The 21,973-nt window shown below is 43.1% G+C and overlaps 1 protein-coding gene across 1 annotated transcript in view; it reads right to left on the bottom strand.

The window, feature by feature from the left end:
* Positions 1-1,179: 1,179 nt before the first annotated feature.
* The window catches only part of nyap2b (neuronal tyrosine-phosphorylated phosphoinositide-3-kinase adaptor 2b), a 21,299-nt gene continuing 505 nt past the window's right edge, over positions 1,180-21,973 (bottom strand). Inside the window, exons 1-7 of the mRNA XM_034226135.1 lie at positions 21,553-21,973; positions 19,043-19,244; positions 12,699-13,009; positions 8,133-9,197; positions 3,877-5,265; positions 3,676-3,779; positions 1,180-3,145 (exon numbers count right to left, since the gene is read on the bottom strand). The exon at positions 21,553-21,973 is cut by the window's right edge and continues 505 nt beyond it. Coding sequence (XP_034082026.1) covers positions 2,858-3,145; positions 3,676-3,779; positions 3,877-5,265; positions 8,133-9,197; positions 12,699-13,009; positions 19,043-19,221 — 3,336 coding nt within the window. The 5' untranslated portion in view covers positions 19,222-19,244; positions 21,553-21,973 and the 3' untranslated portion in view covers positions 1,180-2,857. The remainder of the gene's footprint in view (positions 3,146-3,675; positions 3,780-3,876; positions 5,266-8,132; positions 9,198-12,698; positions 13,010-19,042; positions 19,245-21,552) is intronic.

Genomic DNA, 21,973 nt, shown 5'->3' with positions numbered 1-21,973 from the left:
GACATATGACAAGCATGATCATTTCTGACGTGGGTTTTAGCTAATCTAAAACTAAACATTGTATACTGCTTTGAACCGATATTCCTGCATCTTGTGACTGTAACACCCTCTCTTGTATATAAGCATCTATGTGATGACTACTTCCATTCTTGCAAGGATAATAAATACATGTATCCTGATATTGAAGCTCAAGCCGGTGACGAGTGATATTTTTTCAAACATTTTGCAATAATCCACTTTAGATTAGTCATTTAGGATAAATATTCTGAAGACTTTTCTTCATCATATAAAATGTGCTCCTTTATTACATATTTAAAAAAAAGTATCGACACGAGTCATTCAGCGTTCAATAGCTTTCGAGAATTGGAGAACACAACCACAACATACATGCAAAAATCCCAGGATGGGAGACGATTCATAATTTGAACAGGATACAGAATTCCATAACTAGGATAAGATTTAGGAGGTATGGATAGATTATATTTGAGGACATCTAGTGACAAATTGTCCAGGTTTGTAATTTGTATACAGTATAACTTATCTGTAAATCTTTTATATGTTATTCCTGTTCAAGTCATTCAGAGTTCGATAGCTTTCAAAAATCCGGTAAAGACAACAACGTTCATGCAAAAGTCCCAAGATGGGATAAAATGAATAATTTTAACAGGAAACAGATTTCCATAGCGGGTTTCAAGTTCATATTTATTTATTTCTCTCAACAGAACCCAAGTGACAATCAGAATACAGTACTTTTTCCTCAAACATGTTTTTTTCCTTTTCCTTTTTTTATTACGTAAAACAAGAGAACACTCAGGCAATAAGACAGAGGAACTCTGACAGTGCGGTGCTCTCTCTACCTTTTCACAGTGCCACGTTTATACACACAAAAAGATTGTACATCATTATTACATTCCAACCTCCACCCACCAACATCATGGATGGGGCAAAGTGAAGTGTCTTAAAACATCATTTTTAAAGATTCAACTTGCATACAGTGTAGCTTGGCCACACAGACACAAACAGCTCTCTCCCTCTCTCTCACACACACACACTACAACACACAACACACACACACACACACACACACACACACACACACACACACACACACACACACACACACACACACCACACAACACACACACACACACACACACACAACACACACACACACACACACACACACACACACACACACACACCACACACACACACACACACTCCAATCACATACAGGTACAACACAGAGGGACCTCTGCAGCTTTGATTCGCACCAGTGAGGGGGTACTGCACTTGCACTCTGAGGGCTAGCTCATTTTGTCAAACCCAAACTATTTTGGCAATGTCGACATTGCATTTAATGTGCTAACAAGAACCAATTTGGGTGATGTAAGTAGGAGGTTGAGGTAGAGGGAGAGAACAGGGGGAGAGGGAAATGTATGTTATCAGCCTGATTAAATGTGATGGAATATGATGGGTAGTGCAGATTGTATTTCGTTTTTTTACAAAGCCTCAACGATTTGTAGGCCGGTGTGCAACCCCTGTCTGCTTGACTGGGTAGAGCTGTTGCCATGTTATAGGTCCTTAAACGACTCGATCTCTAAAATGATTGCCAGCCAATTGAATTGGGAATATTGTCAGAGACAACCAATCACAGATGACTGTGTGTCACTCCCAGCCAATAAATTAAAAACTTAACATGGCACAGCTATCGTTAACATTTTCAAAAATATATATATAAGCATAATCTTGAAAGTTATTTATTAAGCAAGTGCATATGGCTATTATAATCTGCAGTAAAATTAAGAACTGTTCTAAAAGCTCAGGTGTTGATTGTACTGGGCTGGTCGTTGGCATCAAGTATTTACACTGTGTCATGGTGCTCGCAGTGTGCATGGCAAAGTAAAGGGCGCTAGTACTCGCCAGCTATTGCCCCAAACCCTTTTTTAAGAAAACAACCGTCCAAAGTGCAACGACACCAATATCTCGCTTTAACAGGCTTTGGCTGGTTTCGGAAATTATACTGTTAATAATGTATGTCCTAATTTACTACCTCCCCAACCCACCCTCATAGCGTATCTTAGAAAAACAGCACTTTATCTGTCCTCTACAACATGCCAGCCAACAGGTTTTCTTATAAAACGATTCAACCGCTTTGAAAGGCTCTGATGTATAGTGACTACACAGCTTCTTACTGTAATATACAAACTGAAGCACACAAAGTTTCCTGTTTCTGTTCTAGGACCAACTGTTGTACATTCTAGAACAAAGTGTACTGCACCAGGCATGGAGGGCGCTGGCATCTAAAGCACGTTGACGTTAACTCCTCAACTTACAATACAACAGTGAAAATGTAAAGTATATATAGACAGAGTTGAATAGTCCATTCAGTTTTGTGCTTTGGAGCACTAAAGAAAGAGTTGGGCATAAGAAAATTATGCTACTACAGTACAAGTATTGATAGATTATGCTTTCAAATGTAAAATAACCAAAACAAAAAGAACAAAAAACAAACATTAGATTGCATCTACATCTACTTTACATAATTTAAGATGCTTTTTTAATCCCCATCTCATTTAGAAAATATCTATTCATCAAATATCTATTCTACTAATTATATTACAAGAATCCAGTCACAGGAAATAGAAAAATAGCAAATATCACCAGTGATGATAAGAAAACATGACAACCTGAACGAGCAGAAATATTGCTATGGTAACCACCATTGTCCTTTGACATCAGCGAGTCTCACCCCGGGTGCTCTTATTGGCTGTCCTGACACCCCTGAAGAGTCAGCACAGCCCAGGGGAAAGAGGGTAATAGGGGGTTGTGTGGCAGGGAGGTCTGAGTGTTACTGTCAGATGGCCGTGTCCCAGAATACGGTTTTCTGTGTGGGGTAAGGGGGAGGACGGATCTTCTTGGCCCCGCTGCTCTTCCCCCAGCCTGGGGGGACAGATGCATTTTGCTGCTTGCACTGACTCTTCTCCTGGGGCTTGTCCTCGCTCCTGTCCGCAGGAGGAGGCCTCTCCAGAGATCTCTGCAGGTGTGGGTGTTGTTTGGAGCGGATCTCCATGCAGAGGGTGCGTTTCCTCTCAATCTGCTCTAGCATGGTGCTGTCTCCACAGATCCACGGCATCTGGGGCATCTGATGGGCAGAGAAAATGTATCAAGTAAAGCAAATACAGCTTGACCTCAAAGTTAGTTGCACAATTTAAACCTCCTAAAAAAGGTGGTTTTTCGTTATTCATGACTAAAGACACAATGAAAAGCTTAATATACTATTTGTTTTTAGTAGTTTGATCAGATATGGTGGTTCTTTTCTATGGGTTAATTTGTTAGGGCCTTTTTCCTTTTGACCGGAGCACAGTGTAACATTGGGAGAAGGGATATGAAATGCATGACATATCAAAAAGCGGGAATCAAGCTCTGAACAATGTGGTCAAACAAACCAAAGGCGCTGCTTTGATTTAAATGTAGCTAAATCCTGTTCGGTGCACACAAGGACATGATAACACTGAGCACAGAGAAAATAAGAAATACAGAAATATGGAGAATTCGCCAACTGTATTAACTTGTGTGTTCATATATACTATAGGACTGATTGAGGGAAAACATTTTCAGGGCCTGTCCAAGGCCACAAAATACAAGTAAATAAAAACAATCAAATCTGCATACCTGACTCTGATGTGCCTCTGCTGCTTTCCTCTGTGGAGTTCCCATTGGGGAGGGGTTAGCAGGCATAGAAGGTGAGCGGCAATACTTAGGTACTGCTTTCAGATCTGCATAGGGAGGGAGAATCACACATTTGGTCATATTTAATAAAAATGTTATGATACATTTGACGTTATTTTATGAATATGATGTTTTAACCCTCACCATTTCCTGTTCCCGTGGGCATTGGTGGGCTACCAGAGGGTCTCCCGTGGTGAGTAGGTGTCGTTGTGGATGAGTGCTGCCCTGACATTGTGCTGCCGTTCCTCTCTTGTGCTTTTGATTGGTCTGTGCTGTAGTTTGATCTGTTCTCTCGTCTGGGCGTGCCATCTGATCTGTGTCCTCGCTCTTTACCGTCGCACTGTCCCTTGGCAGAAGGGCTCCTTTTGACATCGTAATGATGCTGCTCTGAGCCATTTGGACTTCTGTCTTTGCTGTCCCGTCTCACTTCCAGACCAGTTCTGCTCAGATCCTTACTGTCCTGCCTGGGCAGAAGAGGAGGGGGGAGATCTCCCCCGTTGTGGCAGCTCCGATCTCTCCCATCATGCTTAGCTTCAGAGGGGAATCCAACCCTGTCCTTGCTGTTGATGCTTCTGGATGTTTCTTGTCGGGGTAGGATCTCAGGCGGCTGATCTATTCTACCTTCATGTCTATGTTCAATTTCATTTCTTGCTCTCTCTTTGAATTCCTGTGGGGGTAACAAATCAGGACGGTGGTCTTTGCTTTCATGCCTATATTCTGCTGCAGTTCTAGCTCTGTCTTTGATCTCTTGTCGATGGAGAAGCTCAGGTGGCTTGTCTCTGCTTTCATGCTTTGAGTCCACCCCGTTCCTGTCTCTCTCTTTGCTATCCTGTCGTGGTAAGAGCTCAGGCGGCTGATCCAGCAGTCTCTCTCTGCTTTCATGTCTACCGTCCACACCGTTTCTTGACCTTTCCTTGCTTTCTTGTTTTGGTAACAGCTCAGGGGGCTGATCGAGCAGTCTGTCCTTGCTGTCCTGTCTCATCAAAGACTCCATCGCGTGTCCCCCACCCCGATCTTTACTGTCTCTCCTCAACATTAGGTCACCATTGCTGAGCCCTCGGTCCTTGGAGTCCCTTCTTATCAGAGGGATGGGCTCCACACTGCTGCAGCCCTGGTCCCTGCTGTCCCTGCGGCCCGGTGGCGCCTCTGAACCGCTATACGTACGGTCTTTACTGTTGCGTCTGGGGGGAAGGGGCTCTGCATTGCTGCTCCCTCTGTCTCTTTCTTTGTCTCTGTCTTTTTGTCTGTCTTTGTCTCTGTCTTTTTGTCTGTCTTTGTCTCTGTCTTTCTGTCTGTCTTTATCTCTGTCTTTGTCTTTTTGTCTGTCTTTATCTCTGTCTTTGTCACTGTCTTTTTGTCTTTCTTTATCTCTGTCTTTGTCCCGGTCTTTGTCTCTGTCTTTTTCCCGGTCTTTCCGGTGAGAAGACTCTTTGCTGTGGCGATCCTTGGACTCTCGTTTGGACTCCTTGCTGTGGCTGTGGCGCTCCTTGCCCTCTCGCTTGGACTCGCTGTGAGATTTGCTTTTGGACTCAGCTGTAAAACAACAAGGACAAATAGTTTAGAAGAAAACAAGCATTGAGTTGATTGTGACATTCAAGCTTATTCTTCCGTAGTTAATTATGCATTACAAATAAATAAATATAATGGATTGCTTAAATATAAATAGTCAATTGTACAAAGAAATACAAAATAATGCTGTGTTTTTGTTTCAATTTCTGCACTACCATCATTCGTCCTCTAGGTGTCACTCACTACTCACTGAGGCAGTGGCAGTAAATCACGAGTTAGATGATTCAATATGTGCGCTAACAGGCATTAGAACTGTATTTGTCGTGGTATATATTAATTCACACTATCACACACACTTTTTGCAGTTTAATAAGCTAAAATAACAAATGTTTCTTATTTTTTCACAGTAGCTTTTGTTTTACCCTAAAATCTACGACAGTACCATAAAATAACCTTTGTTAACAATACAACATATATTCTTAAACATTAACATGTGCCACATTATGTTTTGATTACCATCCATCTGTTTTGTCTGTTGTCTATAGAGTACATACAACAATAAACACTGGAACTGTATGTATGTCACTGATTCAAGGCACACTAAAGGTATTATAGATCATCACTGCGCAAATAAAAAAATGTATGTGCATGGTTGATTTCCATGTAGACTATACTTATGGTTTCTATATGGGCTTTAACATAAGTAGCATGCATAGGCATTCCTTATCATGTCCATCCCTTGTCAAGTTACGTGTCATACATGTATGAGAGAAAGTGTTGCGATCAACCAGTTGGTAAGTGGGTCACTAGCTGTTGCTGCCTTTATCGCCTCGGATAGTGAGAGAAACAAATCAACCTCCATATATTGTGTTAGGTGTGTGTGTGCTCATTACACTGAGTGTGATTGCAGCCAGGCACACACACACACACACACACACACACACACCCACACACACACACACACACACACACACACACACACACACACACACACACACCACACACACACACACACACACACACACACACACACACACACACACACACACACACCCACACACACACACACACACACACACACACACACACACACACACACACACACACACACACACACACACACACACACACACACACACACACACACACACACACACACACACACACACACACACACACACACACACACACACACAACCTGTCAGTCCTTTAGCCCCATGTGGCGCTTGTACACAGGTGTTGGGATGAAAAGGTTTCACTGGTCACTTCCTAGTGCCTGAATGCACCCCTTGACCATATAACCATAATTTCATGTGAGCCAGCAATTGGAAAGATCTAGTATAATCGAGAGATTCAACAGCAAATGTGCATCAGTTGTCACACTAACTATAAGCTGTATTTATCATATGACTTCAAAAGAGCAAGAAATCATAAATTGTCAAAGCTTCTACCATCCTCATCTGCACAGCAGCCACAGCTTCCTGATTGGCTCAATCATGAGAGGAGTGTGTGTTGATTGGACAGAAAAGAGAATCTAAAATCCTCTGATCAGGTGGAGATTTGAGTTCAGAGCCGTAGCTATTCCCATCAGGAGCTCATTGCTCAGTTTCACTGTAGACCGGCATGCCCTGAGCTGTGATTGGCTGCATTACCCATGGGGAGGGAATCTGCAAATAAGAAACAGGGATTTCTCCTTCTTCCACTGTTGCTATGTTCGAGTTGCTACGAGCGTTGAGTAAGGATGGATGCGTGGACTCTTTGTAGTACTTTTATGATTTATGTACAAAATGGGCTTTAATCATTTCTGTTTATGAGCATTTGATGAAGGGTTTATGTTCAATTTTGTAAAGTATGTCACACTACAGCTCAGCTATATGCCAACTATGGTTATTTTATTTCAACATTCACTCAAATCATCAGATGCTCTATTTTAATGTATTAGTGACCCTTTTCAAATAATGCATGACATACCTCTACATGAACTACACTCCATGCATTAATGAAATCCCCTCTTGCTTATTTAGTTTGGAATAATGGCTGTAGTTAATCATTCAGGCTTAACATGGCTTTTTTTATACTAATAAAATAATGGTTGTATAATGCCAAAGAATGACAACTTAAATGTGTGACTGCTTGATTATGCTGCTGGCACCAGACTCACCATAGGGCGCCATAGATAATATGAACACGACAACTGATTTGGTGTTTTTACACCATTGTAAAATATGGACAACTTTTGCACTCATCATTATGAGCAAATCATATTTGCCTTTAAAACTGCATACCTTTTTGCAAAATCTTGAGTGCAGCATGGCATCGGCTAGTGGTATTTAAACATGATGTTTACATATTTAAAAGTAATTCTGCCTGATGGTCTAATGCCATGAGTAGGTTTGAGGGACCTGCTGTCCGTTTTAGTCTCTAATCCCCTCAGATTAAATCATACGATCTGTATCAGACTTGGCTCGCTGGCCGGGCCTAGATTAAAGAGCGCCACAAAAATCATACATGGTACAGTAGAAAGGGTGCATTCTCTGCATAGCCCCCTAATTTAGCAGCGTTGAATTTGTGAAGCCAAAACATGGATAAATTACACGAACAAGGGAACTCAAGACTACTTTTTTGGGTTTAATAAAGCCAAACTATTGGCTGTCCCTGTTATTGTGAGACTGCAGCTTCTCTCTAGTGTTGTAGGGTTGCATTAAGTCTCCTAACTAAGCTTCTCTCTTATGAAATGAGGATACATCCATACAGGGTAAGATTTATGAAAGGAGATGCAGTTGTCTACACTCTTCAGGAATCAAAGAGACATAAATAAATATGAGCTTGTGTTTGTGCCCTTTGCTTCACTAAGCCCCAAATTGAGGACACAAATGTGTGAAATGACTCACTCTCTCCAGGCTCTTTAGACTTCCTGCCACTGGCGTTTTTCTTCAGCATGTTCCTCCCAGTCGTGAACAGGTTGGTAAGTTCGTCCAGTGGGCTGGTGGGGGTCCGTGATCGCCCTGTCGACACATTCTGCATAGAGCCATGGAGTCGGCCCCCACCGTCCTGAGGTGGGGAGCCTTTGCCGTGAGGGGTGGCCGAGGCGCTCCGCGGCAGCCCCCCGGGGAATGGCATCGGAGCATCGAAGGGAGGTGTACGCATGAGGCTGAGAGGAGTGAGACAGCGGCCCATGCTGACCGGTGATGGGCAAGCAGAGTGGCTGCGCTGATAGGAGGATGAGGAGGAGGATTTGTAGAGGGTACAGGGAAGAGGAGGCGCAGAAGAGCGGCCAGAGATGGTGAGGGTCGGGGTGGCGGTGAGCTCCCTGCGGAGGTGAGCAGAGGAAGGTTGCTCGCTGGATGATGTTGGAGATTTACTGTAGGATTGGTTGTCCATCATTGGCAATTTGTTTACATCTAGAGGGGTGAGGGGGGACTCGTCTGAGTTAGGCGAGCACTGAGCCGGCGCCGCTGGGAACACCAGCAAAGGAGGCCGATGGGTGAGCAAATTGGGAAAGGGTGCAGGAATATCACAGAGTGGAATGTTTCGAGGTGTCGAGCAACGACTGAGAGGTTCAGGGTCATAGGGGGCCGGGGTGGGGCACGCGGAGCGGCATCCCACAGGGTCAGTGCGGTACTCCATATCATCAAGAACTGGGTACTTCATCTCCTCGTACACAGACTCTCCCGGCTCCTCGTCCTCACTCTTCAGGGGTTCTCGTGCTCCGACATCAACACCACCCATCTCTATGTAGACAGGTTCATCTTCGCAGTCGTCTGTAGGGCTCTCGTCACTCTGCGGAGGCGATTGGCTGAGTTCATAAGGGGAGGTGACGTGGTGGAGGGCTCTGCAAACCCCACCGTGGCTCTTGATGAAGGACTCATCGAAGGAAACGCTCAGTTGCGTGTTGGGGTTCCTCTTGGGTTTGGGTGGAGGCATCCGCCTGCAGTCCTCACTGCATCCTTGAGCTCCTGAAGGATAGAGAGAAAGAAGGTTCAAACCCACATCCACTGGAAACAATCATATTGGCAATACCGGACAACAGAAAGTACATTGTATGATTTTTGTAGCTCTGACTGATATGTTGTTGTTGTTTGAGGGGGTTTGCACAGCTTTCCTACACATCGCAATACTCAATGTGATAAAAACCCTTCTTCTTATCTTTGCAAGAATCGTTGAGTGAGTCATTATCATTAATATACGGCCAACACCAAGTTTTGTTGGTCAGATGTAGGTCAACGTGTATAGCTGAGAGCAATATCTTGAGTCAGATTTGTGGTAATAGTTGAGGCATATGCATATTTCTAGGTCACATATACGGCAGTGGAGCAGTATGTGAGTATAGTATCTGGGTCACACACACTGTGAAACTTCTTTCTGATAGTGGTGACGTACTATTGCAGTGTAAATCTCTTTAGATGTGGTGCAGTGAGGCTATGGTACAGTTTTCACGTCGACTAGATACTACTGTACAATGCGGTCCTAATGCTAGTTTACTCACAGCACAAGAACTCTTACTACTGGGATGTTCATAGAGCATTTCTAGGCCAGACACTGAGATATCTTGATGGGAGAGTCCCATTATCTGATAGGCAGGGAGAGATAAGTGTAGTTAAGAGCTGGACCATGTCTGAAATCCAAAAACTGCAGATTTTACACCTTTAATAATTCAGATGCCAGATGGCCAAGACACACGCATACTTCCTGTAACTGTATGACTCACAAGCATCCATCCCTACATGCATACAAGCACGCATACACTGCACATGCCTATACATTCAGAGAGGGAAATTAGGACAAGCATGTACACATTTTATAATGCGCAAATTATAAAGTCAATCTTTCCCGAAGAGGAATCTATCTGTAGGTGTTTGTATTTTGATTTGCACGACATTTGATAGACGGATATAGATAAATAGCTAGACTGTTATATTGAGAGTTTTTTTTATTTAAATTGAGAACATAACTAGAAAAGGATAGCCATGTGTGAATTCAAGACAATTCAGTTGGTTTAACAAAAATCCAAGTGGATGTTGATGATTCTAATTTCAATTTAAAATCGATCAAACAACAGGCAATTTTTTAACAATGTACTTTATGACGATTGATAGGGTGTTATTTGAAAATCCACATGTGTTCTGGCATGTGTTTAATTGGACTGACATGATACTTTCATTTTGTGTACTCTCTCTCCCTTTGTCCTCTTTTGATCTACCATGTGCATTATTTCACTTATAAATGTGTTGGATTTTGAGATCTGTTTGAGCACTAATGATGAATCCGTCCATACATCTCTTACTCCCGGTCTCCTCTCCTCTCTCTATTGCTCCCTCTTCTCCCCCTCCCCCTGCAGCGGATGTGTTTACCCGCAAACCCCCCTCCCCTCCCTCTCCTCCTGGGGAAAAATAATCTAGGTCAATCGCTCCTCCTGAATGAATTCTACTCGGACAGGCTCCTCCCCTTCCAGCTACAGCGCCAGCTACATAGCACGCAACCCTCCCCTCAGCCAGGGACACCCCCACACTCTCACTCTGATTGGCTGCTAAGCCTCAGACTTCAGCATCTCTAGAGCCCCATTGGCTCGAGCTGCTCAGTGATTCTGTGATTGGCTGTGCTGCAGGGGGTCTTGTTTCTGTGGGATGGTTGCCGTGGTGCCCAGGAAGATCTGTGTGCACATAGAGAGATCCCCACCAATCTGAGCCAGGCTGGGCGACTCCCTTAACATCACGTTGGCAACGAAGCATCCAAAGTGAAATGGAGTCAAAGCTTCCCCTCAACCTCTAAATCTTTTTGCTCAGCGCCTACCTCAAATACTATTATTTACATCAGTTTAATTTTGCAATGCATGTTAGTTTTCTTTGTGATCAGCACGTGTGCGTTTCCTCTTTAAAAGGGTATAGCTGTGTGTATTCGCTCAGTCAGTGATTGTTTGTGTGGCTCGAGGGAAACATTACTTTTGCTCAATTAATTCTGGTCCTATTCATTAAAGCTTTTCTTACATGGAGCTGATGTACAATAATTATGCCCTCCTTTCATCCATGGCCAAACAGGCATATTGTGTTTGTTTATTTTGTTTGAAAATATTGAGTGCAATTGCTGCAGGGTGCTCCCACTCAATCTCAATCAAGGCACATCTAAATGTTGGCCTCCCTAGATTTATCTAGAAGGAAATGTGTTTTCGTTTTTATTGGTAATTTGCCTTGTCATATTTAATATTAAAGTAAGACATTTTTAAATGAGGCTTGGATCTGTCGGGATGTGTGACTTATTTACGTGCACTGATAACAGCTGTGAGAACTGGCTCTGTGATTAATACCCTTCTGTAGCCAGCCCCATGTTCAAGGAGCGAAGCTACTGGAACTTCAACCTAATACACAAAACTATATACATTTGTTTTAGGACATTACACTCAGCCAGAGAAACTAGGACAATATTAAAAGCCTAGGGAGACCTTATGAGTACAATACTTAGTGGATATATAACTACTGGTAGTCAAATCCACATAGATATGGCAACATGTGTACCTTTTTAAATGTTATAATGTTTCAAATGTTAGCCTGATGACAACTTGTTGAGTCCACAGACGTTGGTTATCTATACATCAAAACGGTTAGGGTTAGTGCCTCAGATGCTGTTCAGACTGCCAACCAATAACATGGACTTTGATTTAAGGTGAGCTGGACAGTCATCATTTTCATAGACTTGAAGAGCACCTGGTTTCTAACATCAACATTGTTTCTTGACAACACTCCCTTTTTTTGCTTCTTTAACATCTGCCATCTACTATAACTCTTCAAAGGACTCTAAGCTGAATATGCCATGACCTTAGAGTGCAGTTTACACAACACAAAAAATGATGTGTGAGACTATATTCCCCGAAGCCCAGAGGTTTCTAGCAGCACAAGAAATTATCCAGTCATTCATATGCATCATGCTGTGGTGATACTTTCACTCCGGCTTTAACATGTTAGTAAAGGAGTCTGAATGTACTGTAATACTATCTGATTTATCTGTGTGGCACATGAACAACCTGCGGTAAAAAAGTAAAACAAAAACAAATCCATAACCTTCCAACCTTTCTTTATAGATTTTCGCAGTCACAATTGATCTGGCCTGTGTTCCTAATTATTTTGTAATATATGCTCATTGTCCACCGTCATTCACACATGTTACCGAAGGGTTTTCCCTCACACAACAGGCAAACTGTGGCTAATCAGCGTGGTGCAGTCCAAATCTTGTCTTAATCATTTGAGCATTCCTTTACAAGCAGACTATGACATCCTAATTGTTGTGTAGTGCATCTTAAACGTGGTAACTGTGGTTTAACTGTACTTAACATGAATTTGCCTCAATGGTACTTGGAGTGAAGAGCTAGATGTCATGTCATTGTAGGAGAAACTGTTGAGGAGGGCACTGCAGAGAGCAGCTATATATAGCGCAGCTGTTTGGTGTGAAGTGCCACCACCACTCACCGTCACATCGCTCCCCGCGGCAGGTGGACGTGGGACTGTGGTCCACCGCCTCAGACGACATGCTCAGCTTGGTGGCCGGGTCCCTCCTGGGCTTGGGTGGGGGCTGCTTCCTAGAGGTCGGGCTCCCTACCTCCTCGTCTCCTCCGCCCCCACTGTTCCCACCGCCGACAGAGTGGAGGGACTGGGAGCGCACGGAGAAGCCCTGCCCACAGGCGAGGGCATGCGGGTGGGGCATGCGTTCCTGGGGGTCCGGCATGGTAATAGAGCCCATACGTAAGTGCTTGCCTTCAGTTGCAATGTCCTCACCTGTCCTGAAATGGAGAGCAAGATAGAGAGAGAGGGAGAGGGAGGGGAGGAGAGATAAAGGGACAAGAGAAGATAAATATGTTATTATAGATAAATAATAAAAACATGGCATCTGATGCAAAAGAGTGAAACAATCTAAAATGTATTCAATAACTTTATTATATTGTATCATTGGGGCTGAAAAAAGAGGCATTAGTTTTGACACATCATCCCCTTGTCAGCAGACAGCAAAAGCAACACAGCCTGACATACAGAGTCTTCGTGGTGTGTGTGTGTGTGTGTGTGTGTGTGTGTGTGTGTGTGTGTGTGTATTTCATTCTGTGTTCAACTGATAGAGATAGCGCTAAGTTAACAATAACAGGCATGTTAGTGCCACTGGAAGCAGGGTTTATTTCAGGGCAAAGCATTGATTTGAGTTTAGGGCTGCTCACGCTCACGCTCACACACACACACACACACACACACACACACACACACACACACACACACACACACACACACACACACACACACACACACACACACACACACACACACACACACACACATAATGACACCATGGACATCCCCCCGTCTGTACACAATCAATCTCTATAAATGGATGATTGGCCTGAATGGAGTGTTAATGATGTCTGAGTGTTGTGTGGTAATAGGGGAGAGAAGGGCTGTGTGTACGAACGTGTGTGTATTGCAGAGTAAACAAGCTGAAGATCTGACTTTTTCAGGGGAAATTATTTGTACAATAGACATGACAAGTATGCAATCTATACACACTTGATCTCTGCACTTTATTTATTTATTTATTTATTATCATACCGGAGTCACGATTAGGCTTTTTGTCGGAGATTTAAATGTTGGCATGAAATGAGATGCATTTGAATGTGTGGCTTCACAAATCCCTGACTTATGTGAGTTTTTGCATGCATGTGGGAGTGAATGCATGCGGTTGTTTATGACCCCTCAGTGTGTGACTTTGCTGACTCTGACTCCCTCCTGGCCAGCTGCTGAACAGAAGGTGCTTGGTGGGGTGGGTTCATTGCTCAGGGGCTTAACTTTGCCTAGCAACATGGTACCCATAGAAACCAGACACAAAACCAGCCACTGCCGCACATTAATAATAAAGCACACGTGCACATCATAACCACATCACTGTCATTGTTTAAGGATGACAGTGGGGATACGAGAGGAATGTGACTGCTGCAAACAGTAGAGCTGCATTGCTTGTGGTATATTAAATAAAACACATGTGTAGAAAGTAAACACCAAATCACATGTTTAGTGGTTATGGCGTATATACAAGATATAGCAACCATGCTGGGGCTAACATTTCAGAGGGAACACAATTCCTATAGTTACATGTAGATATAAAACCTCCAGCTACCCAAATATTTACTTTAGGGTGAATATGTCTTTAGATATGAAGGAGTACACAACAGCTGAGACTGGTTAATTGTAGGGGCAAGTCCGATTTTGAAGCATTAGTGAAAGACAGAGAAGAAGTTAATTCATATTCAATTCAAAATACAATGGGAAACAAAGAAATGATACAAGGAACTCAATATAAATATGGATTCATTAAAAGTATACGCTTGAATTAATAATTTGGAACCAGCTCAACATGACTAAGGATATGTCAGCACATACTTTTGGTTTGGGAAATGGTATGCTTCGACAAATACTGGGATATAAGAGTGCGTATTCCTTTCTCTGCAATCCCTCTGGATAAAGTGTGATAGTAGTGATAGATATTTGATAAAAATGTGCTATTAGCTAGCATTAATGGTATTACTAGGAATTGGGGAAATCTAGTGTAACAAACAAAAGACCAACAGCTAATGATTATTGAAGATATGGAAGCAGAACAGGAAGAAATAAAAACAAATAAAAATGATGACACAAGGTAATGTCATAGCAAAACATATTTGTTTTGTCATTTTTAATGGTTGGATCAGTCTCTATAACATATTGCAAATGTTTTTGCCAAATAACAAATAAGTTGAAAAAATGTCACTGAAAATAGTCTTAAATCTTTCAAGCCATTCAGCCACAAGCGTCAACCTTTTCATACAGTATGTTTTGACTGTGCATTTGCTGTGAATGTCTGCGTGCACACTCATATACATGGACTGTGTGTGTTGGTGGGTGGGTGTGACTGGAGTAGTGGTGACTGGATTATTTATAGTATATTTGCCCAGTGATTGGCTAGAGGACAGACCACAGGTGCATTTGGACCAGTTGGAGCTGACTTGTCGTCGGGAAGCTCTGGCTCTCTCCCTGTCACACCATGCAACAGGAAAAACAACAACACAGACAAATAAACAGTAAAGGAGATTTTGAAGGGGAAAAAGATTGACAGAACGTCTATCTGTTTATGCGTGCATGTCTTCACAAAGGGCAAAGAGAACAAAAGCAGTCGTTTGAAATTTGCAAGCATATGTAAATATAAGTAAATTTAAGTGGAGGTTGTGTTTGTGTTGTGGATGCACTGGCACGTTTAATCAAATGTGTTGGAATTTGTTTGTGTGTGTGTGTGTGTGTGTGTGTGTGTGTGTGTGTGTGTGTGTGGTGTGTGTGTGTCTCTGTGCGTGTGGGTTTGTGAATGAGTTCTTCATATGAAATACAATAAAATAAATAGCAGCAGGCAGGAGATAGCAGCAGGCAGGAAGGCCCGCCTCACTCAAACCTAACGTGCTGATCTGATTGGCCTATGGCTGTTCCAGCTGTCACCAGGCAGAACACATCTCCTGAAACTGGGCTCGCACTTAATCTGTTTCTTTTTTTTTCTATTCCCCCCCTCTTAAACACATTTGCTTTAACAAGCTCTTTTGCCCTCAAACAATCACAGAGGCCATTTGCTCTTTCCTACCTTTCTCGCTCATTTCCCTATGCTCATGCCCAAGCATGCACGTGTACACAAGCACGTGCCTGCACACACACACTTGCAAGCATGCACACACATTGTCCGGTTCAAGTCCCCAAACAGACCTAAATATGGAGTGTGGACTGCTACTTGGAGAGGTCCCAGTTCACCTCCAGGGCCCTGCCGTGGTGCCCTTGAGCAAGGCACCGGACAACCCCCCCCCCACTCCCATTGCTCCCCCGGGCGCTGTACAATAGCTGCCCTCTGCTCCTAGTACTAGACTCCTGGTACTAGGATGGGTTAAAAGCAGAGAACACATCTCACTGTGTGTGCTGTGTGCTCTGCATGTGTGACCATTAAAGAGGGGTTTCATCCCTCCGATTCTATTCTATGAATCCTCACACTCCCTCTCACTCCCTCTCACTCTCATTCAGTTATTGTACAAATGGGTCGTCTCATTGACCTACTTATAGGCCTCATGAAAAATCCAGTTATTTTTTAGACTATTCCTCCAGTGACTGTGTATTAATATTTTATCTTTGGCAACAGCTGAGAGACAGTGGAAGGATAGCAGGACAGTAGATGCCATTTTCCTCAGGCGTCGCCCATCCTGGCCCATTCAGTAAACTACTTTACAGGCCTGCATCAGACGGCTGAAGACAATGGAAGCAGGGACATTCTGTTTTTAAGTGATAAAAGTCAGTGCAGGATATGTTTTCGATTGCTTTTTAGAACACGTTCTGTTGGTTTGCAGTTCAACTTTAGGTCAGTTTTGCTAGGGGTATACAGTATGCATACTGTACAATGCACACAAGGGCAGCGGATAAACAGTTCATTTTGAATCGCAGGACCCCTTGACATAAATGTGACAAGGTTCAAAGTGTCCCTGAATAAATCAGTTGAAGAGAACCATCTGGCCACATCAATGTAAGCATTCAATGCACAACTAAATCCCTGCTACAACACTTTGTAGCCTACTGTATCTGAACTATCTCAGCTGATATTTAATGCTGTCAAAAATTATCGCGTTAACGGCGGTAATTATTTTTTTTAATTAATTGCATTAAAATATTGAACGCATTTAACGCATGTGCAGAATGGCCCGCCCCATACATCCCACTAGTGGTAGTGCCAGGGTATGGCTGGGGTAGGCTACACCCATACCAAGAAATGGCTTAGCCCCACCATGAAAAATGATGTTAAAGTAAGCAAAATAAAGTCCGCCAACTCGTGCCGAGAATTGCACAGACGGCAGTTAGTAAGATTGATTTCAGTAGCCACTTGTCTGGAAATACCGAAGACCAGAAACGGTTTTGAAAACTTTTGTCACGTAGTGATCGTCTTCTCAATAGAACATCTTTGATAATGTCTTCTGGCCAATCAGAATCACGATAACGTCGTGGTGTTGTTGCAGGAAGTCCCGACGGAGAATACTTTTGCTGTAGTACAGGTAACACATAACTGGTACGCAGGTTATGTGCGTAATCTGAAATGCGTACCGTCACTTGTGTCACAAAGCGCATTTGCATACCGACGTACTTGTGAAGCTTTTCCAGAAGGCGGTTAGATCACCGGACGACAGAGTCGGTCTCCGTGTACACAGACAGGGCTGCTGTTAACGTCGGTCTGTACAACGGAATTGTGCCAAAACTACGCCAACCGGCTGCGGAGGGAGACTCCCCCCTTCACTGGAGAACTGCGCTAAAACAGCTGATCACAACGTTCACACTGGGGTCACGAAGTACTCCACTAGCCCCCCCCCCGTCGACTTTCCTGAAGTACTCCCCCGTTGATAGAAATCAACACGTAATGAATTAAGACCCCACGGTTTGATGATTGATAGGTGCTCTCTTTCATTTTGACGCACAGAAAAATGTTGCAATAAACATGTTAAATGGATATATCCGCCTTCTTTCATTTATCTTTCCATTCCCACAACAATATACATAAAGAAATGACATATTTTGGACTAGTTCGAATGGTGATTAATCATGATTAATTAATTTTTAAGCTGTGATTAATCTGATTAAAAATGTTATGACAAGATTGGAAAGCATTTTCTATCGCCCTTTTGTTTTATCGCAAAGGGGAGAAACGTTTTTTCTACTACTTGGGTGCTCTTGATTGATTTCATATTTAAAAATAAAAAAAAGTTGTGCTACTTAACAGTAATCTACGTCCTACTAGGAAAAACACAGATTCAAATTGATATTATTTTTTGATCTGCAAAAGATAAACTTATCAGTCCTGAAATTTATATAATGTAATAGTATTGCAAGAAAATAAATCACAGCTGTATAAATTATGTTGCTGCTCTTAAAGCTCAAATTATTTTTGACCAATAAAAACAGAGTGTTTGTGGTGTTTATGCTCTCAGACTTTGGGGGGAGAACAAAGCAACACAGATATCCATGTATTTGCACAAACACATTCCAAACCCCTCTCTAATGTCCCGTTGTCATCCCTATTACTCTGTGACTGTGTGCCCTATTCTACCCCACAACACAAGCACGTCACATCCACATGCTAGTCACGTTGAGAGTGCGTGCTTCTTATTCGCACATGTTTCGGGATGCCCCAAAGTGTTGTTGCTGCGCACAGTGGCACAGCGGAAACTGCTTACTCATCACACAATGTGAAACAGGGTGCAGCAGCACAAGTGACTCATCTTCTCAAACTCTAAGGGGTGTTACAACAACAAGATAAAACGTTCTACAGTTTTGGAAAATGTTGTTATACTTGAGTTATACGGCAACAGCTGTATAACTGGATGTCTCTGAAAGCGAATCCGCTGTCTGTCGCAGCCCAGTCGAGTTCATTGTAAACGCTCTCCATACTAAAAATGGAGCAGCGATGACCTCCATCCAAGGACAAGTCCTAAATAAGTCTAAAAGGGAAAATTAATTATCCTCTACAGATCATGGGGTGCAACAGTCCACATTGGCAACCCCCAACAAATAGCAACCTACCATTGCCAAAGGGACCCTCAGGCCGCTTGTCCTAATTCCTTACGACATCTTCCTGAAGTGAACCCGGTGACATGCTCGCCTTTAGAGAGCAGAATCCCTTTAGTGAGCTGTAGCAAGATTGCATGTAATGTATGTATTCTTTATGAGATTTTTCCAAAGAGTCTGTTTTTCGTTTTGTGAAGCACTTTATTTGTTTGTGTTCTTCCTACCTCCTTATGGCTTCCTCCTGTTTTCTCTTCTTGTCGTTTTTCTCCTGCAGGAATGTCCGATTTTTCTCATTCCTGGCGTGGTCCAAGTTCTGAGCCACTAGGCCGTTGTAGGCTCTCAGCCCATTCTCCTCAACATACTGGAAAAAACGGAGAGTTTCCTCCTCTTTGGAGCTCATCATTCTTCAAGTGTTTCCACAGCATTCTGATAGAGACATAAAGAAAATGTTAGTGTGAATCGCTTGCCTTAAAGAGATAGAAACACAACATACTATAAATGAGAACCACACGTGCATCATATGGGCACAATGCAAAATAGGCATATTGTTATGTCTTCATTTTTCAAGTCAGTCTTTGTGAGATGAAAATCTATGGAGCAAGATTTCATCACCAGCAACAAATATATAAACAATTAAGTTTGTGTGATGATGCTTGTGGGGTTCATCAGGATTCATAGACTTCCAATATCTGTCCAGAGTAAACGTTTTCCCTTCAGGGTTGTTTACATACAAACAAACACCCACACACAACAACCTACATGCACATGCACATATGCACACACTATCTAGCCAGATTTACTCATAACCTTGGGTTTCAGTCTCCTTATTGGCTGTGGATCAGTAGCGGCTGTTCATTTTCTCAGTTGTGTTCGCACATTTCCTGGCTGAAATGATTGGCTGTCTGAATGAAAACTGAAAATGGGCTTTCATCCTCTGCAGATGCAATATGTGCTGGGCTCAGATGTGAAAATACAGCACTCCAGGGACCAACACACAGATTTAACAAACCACTCTTACTAGATGCGTGGTTTTGCATATGCGGATATCATCCTCGATCCAGCGTTTAAGATCTAAAATTAGTCTCCTCTTGAGTTGTGCCTTGCTGCCTTTTAATTCCATAAAAAGACTATTACTGACAGCATTGTTGTCATAAGAGAGAGCGTGGATGCTTCTGTGAGGACAAGCCTCTTCAATGATACATCCAGTGTGGTGCTATCATATGATTCACTACTTCAGTGAATCATATGATAGCAACCTAATTGTGAATACATTTCCAAACACAACATGGTGCAGCATATGATATGCTTCAGTGCTCATGTGTGCACATCTGCCTAAAAACCTGTGCAGCTGCATGCACATAGTATATGCTATGTGCAACGGCCAAATGTGATTTTGGAGAGGCTAGTGTTGGAAGACAGTGCATGCTTTTATGTAGGTCAATGTTTTCAGATCAGCCTAAGACTCATGCTTGTTTACGTGTGAGAGGCGCTGAGTGTGAGTGGGGAGGGGGCTTATGATAACTGTATGTATGTTGGTGTGTAGGGAGGCAAGGGCAACAAGGGGGGGGTCAGGGTGCTTGCCAGATGGAGATTGACGGACCAACTAAGAGACTGGCCATTGTCTAGGCATCCTCAGCATCCCTCTAACTTGTGTCTGTCTATCAAGTCCAGCATGGTGCCTACTGTAGGTCAGTGGGTTTATCTTCCACTCCCTTCCACCTATTCTCCGCGCACCTTAGCGTACTCTTTTTACAGGCACGAGTAGAGGGCTGATAAGAGCCAACAGAACATATGGAATCAACATCTTGGAGCAGAGTTCAAACTAGGGCACACCATCATGCTGTCAAGTGGTGAAGATGTTGTTTCCACCATGAATATCAGGTCTTATCACTGGTGCACAGTCACAGCCAGACATCTGGAGCTGTACAAAGGAAATACATCTTGCTTTCTGAAGAAAAACAAGGTGCACCAGTTAGATGTGTTAAGGGTGCAGCAGTAGGAAGGCACAGTTCAAACAGTGTTTGAGCTGAATTAAGCCTGCCTGCCTAATCCCTATAAGCCTGCAGCCGCACTCTGCACTGGAATCAGCTTGTTTATCACACTGTTTTGACCAACCAAGCCGTTCACATTGGATTGTCCTCCCGTAACTCATCGATGTAAAATTCTATTCTTGTTTGCTAATCTCTATAAAACCTGTCAATTCAGCAACCGTTTTTTTCAACAGAGCTTTATTTTCCTATCCATTTCCCCTTGGCATTATGCATTTTCTTTTTTTTCTATCTCCTCTCTTGTCTCTCCATTAGCCCCAGCTGAAATGGGCTGCAACAGTTGAAACACAGAGGTGCACTTTGCTTTAAGTAAATGAAAGTGGCACACCGTTTCTGTTTCCAGGCAACCATGTCACAGGAGAAGGGCAGCATGGATATTCTAGTGACACAATGTCAAAAAGATTACAAGGCCAATAGTCTGGTGACAGCGAGCGTGGGCGCTCATGCACACACAGACACACACATCAGTGCAGCACAGTGGACCAGGTTCACCTGTAAACCGTAGACACACACACAGGTGCGTCACTCCTTGTTTTTTTGCGATTTGTATGTGGATGTGAGGAAAGAAACAATAACATTTGCATGCATTATGATGATGCATTGGGTGTAGTATCAGCATTTGCATATATCTTTGTGGGTTTATGGGTCAATGTTGTGTGAAATCAAGTGTAATGATGCATACTTACAATGGAGCTGTGTCCCTGCTAGTTTGTTGACCAACTTGTCTTCTGTCTTCTCCTGAGTCCAGTGCATGCTAGTGAACTCTGAACTATGCTGCATAACCAATGCACTATTCCACTTAAATCCACATAGACTTCCATCCGTCGTATAGTCCAACTGTTTGACTTGCTAGAAGGAGTCCATATGATCCAGGATAAGGCTGGTGCTAGAGGGGAGTGGGGACATTGGGTGCCCAGCCCAATACTCCCTTCCCTGGGCAGAAAGGGAGATGTGACCCCTCCAGTCCAGATGGAGTCAAACTCCTAACCCGGTGCCAGCTTCACTTCTCCACACATCTGCACATGCTAGAGACAGAAGGAAGATGCAGCATAGCAACAGACCGCACCCGCGACCGAAAGCATGACACAAATGCACACTGGCACTCTC

This window comes from Gymnodraco acuticeps, unplaced genomic scaffold (assembly GCF_902827175.1).
Source record: "Gymnodraco acuticeps unplaced genomic scaffold, fGymAcu1.1, whole genome shotgun sequence".
NCBI classification, from domain to species: domain Eukaryota; kingdom Metazoa; phylum Chordata; class Actinopteri; order Perciformes; family Bathydraconidae; genus Gymnodraco; species Gymnodraco acuticeps.
This window is presented reverse-complemented; position numbering and strand designations above follow the sequence as displayed.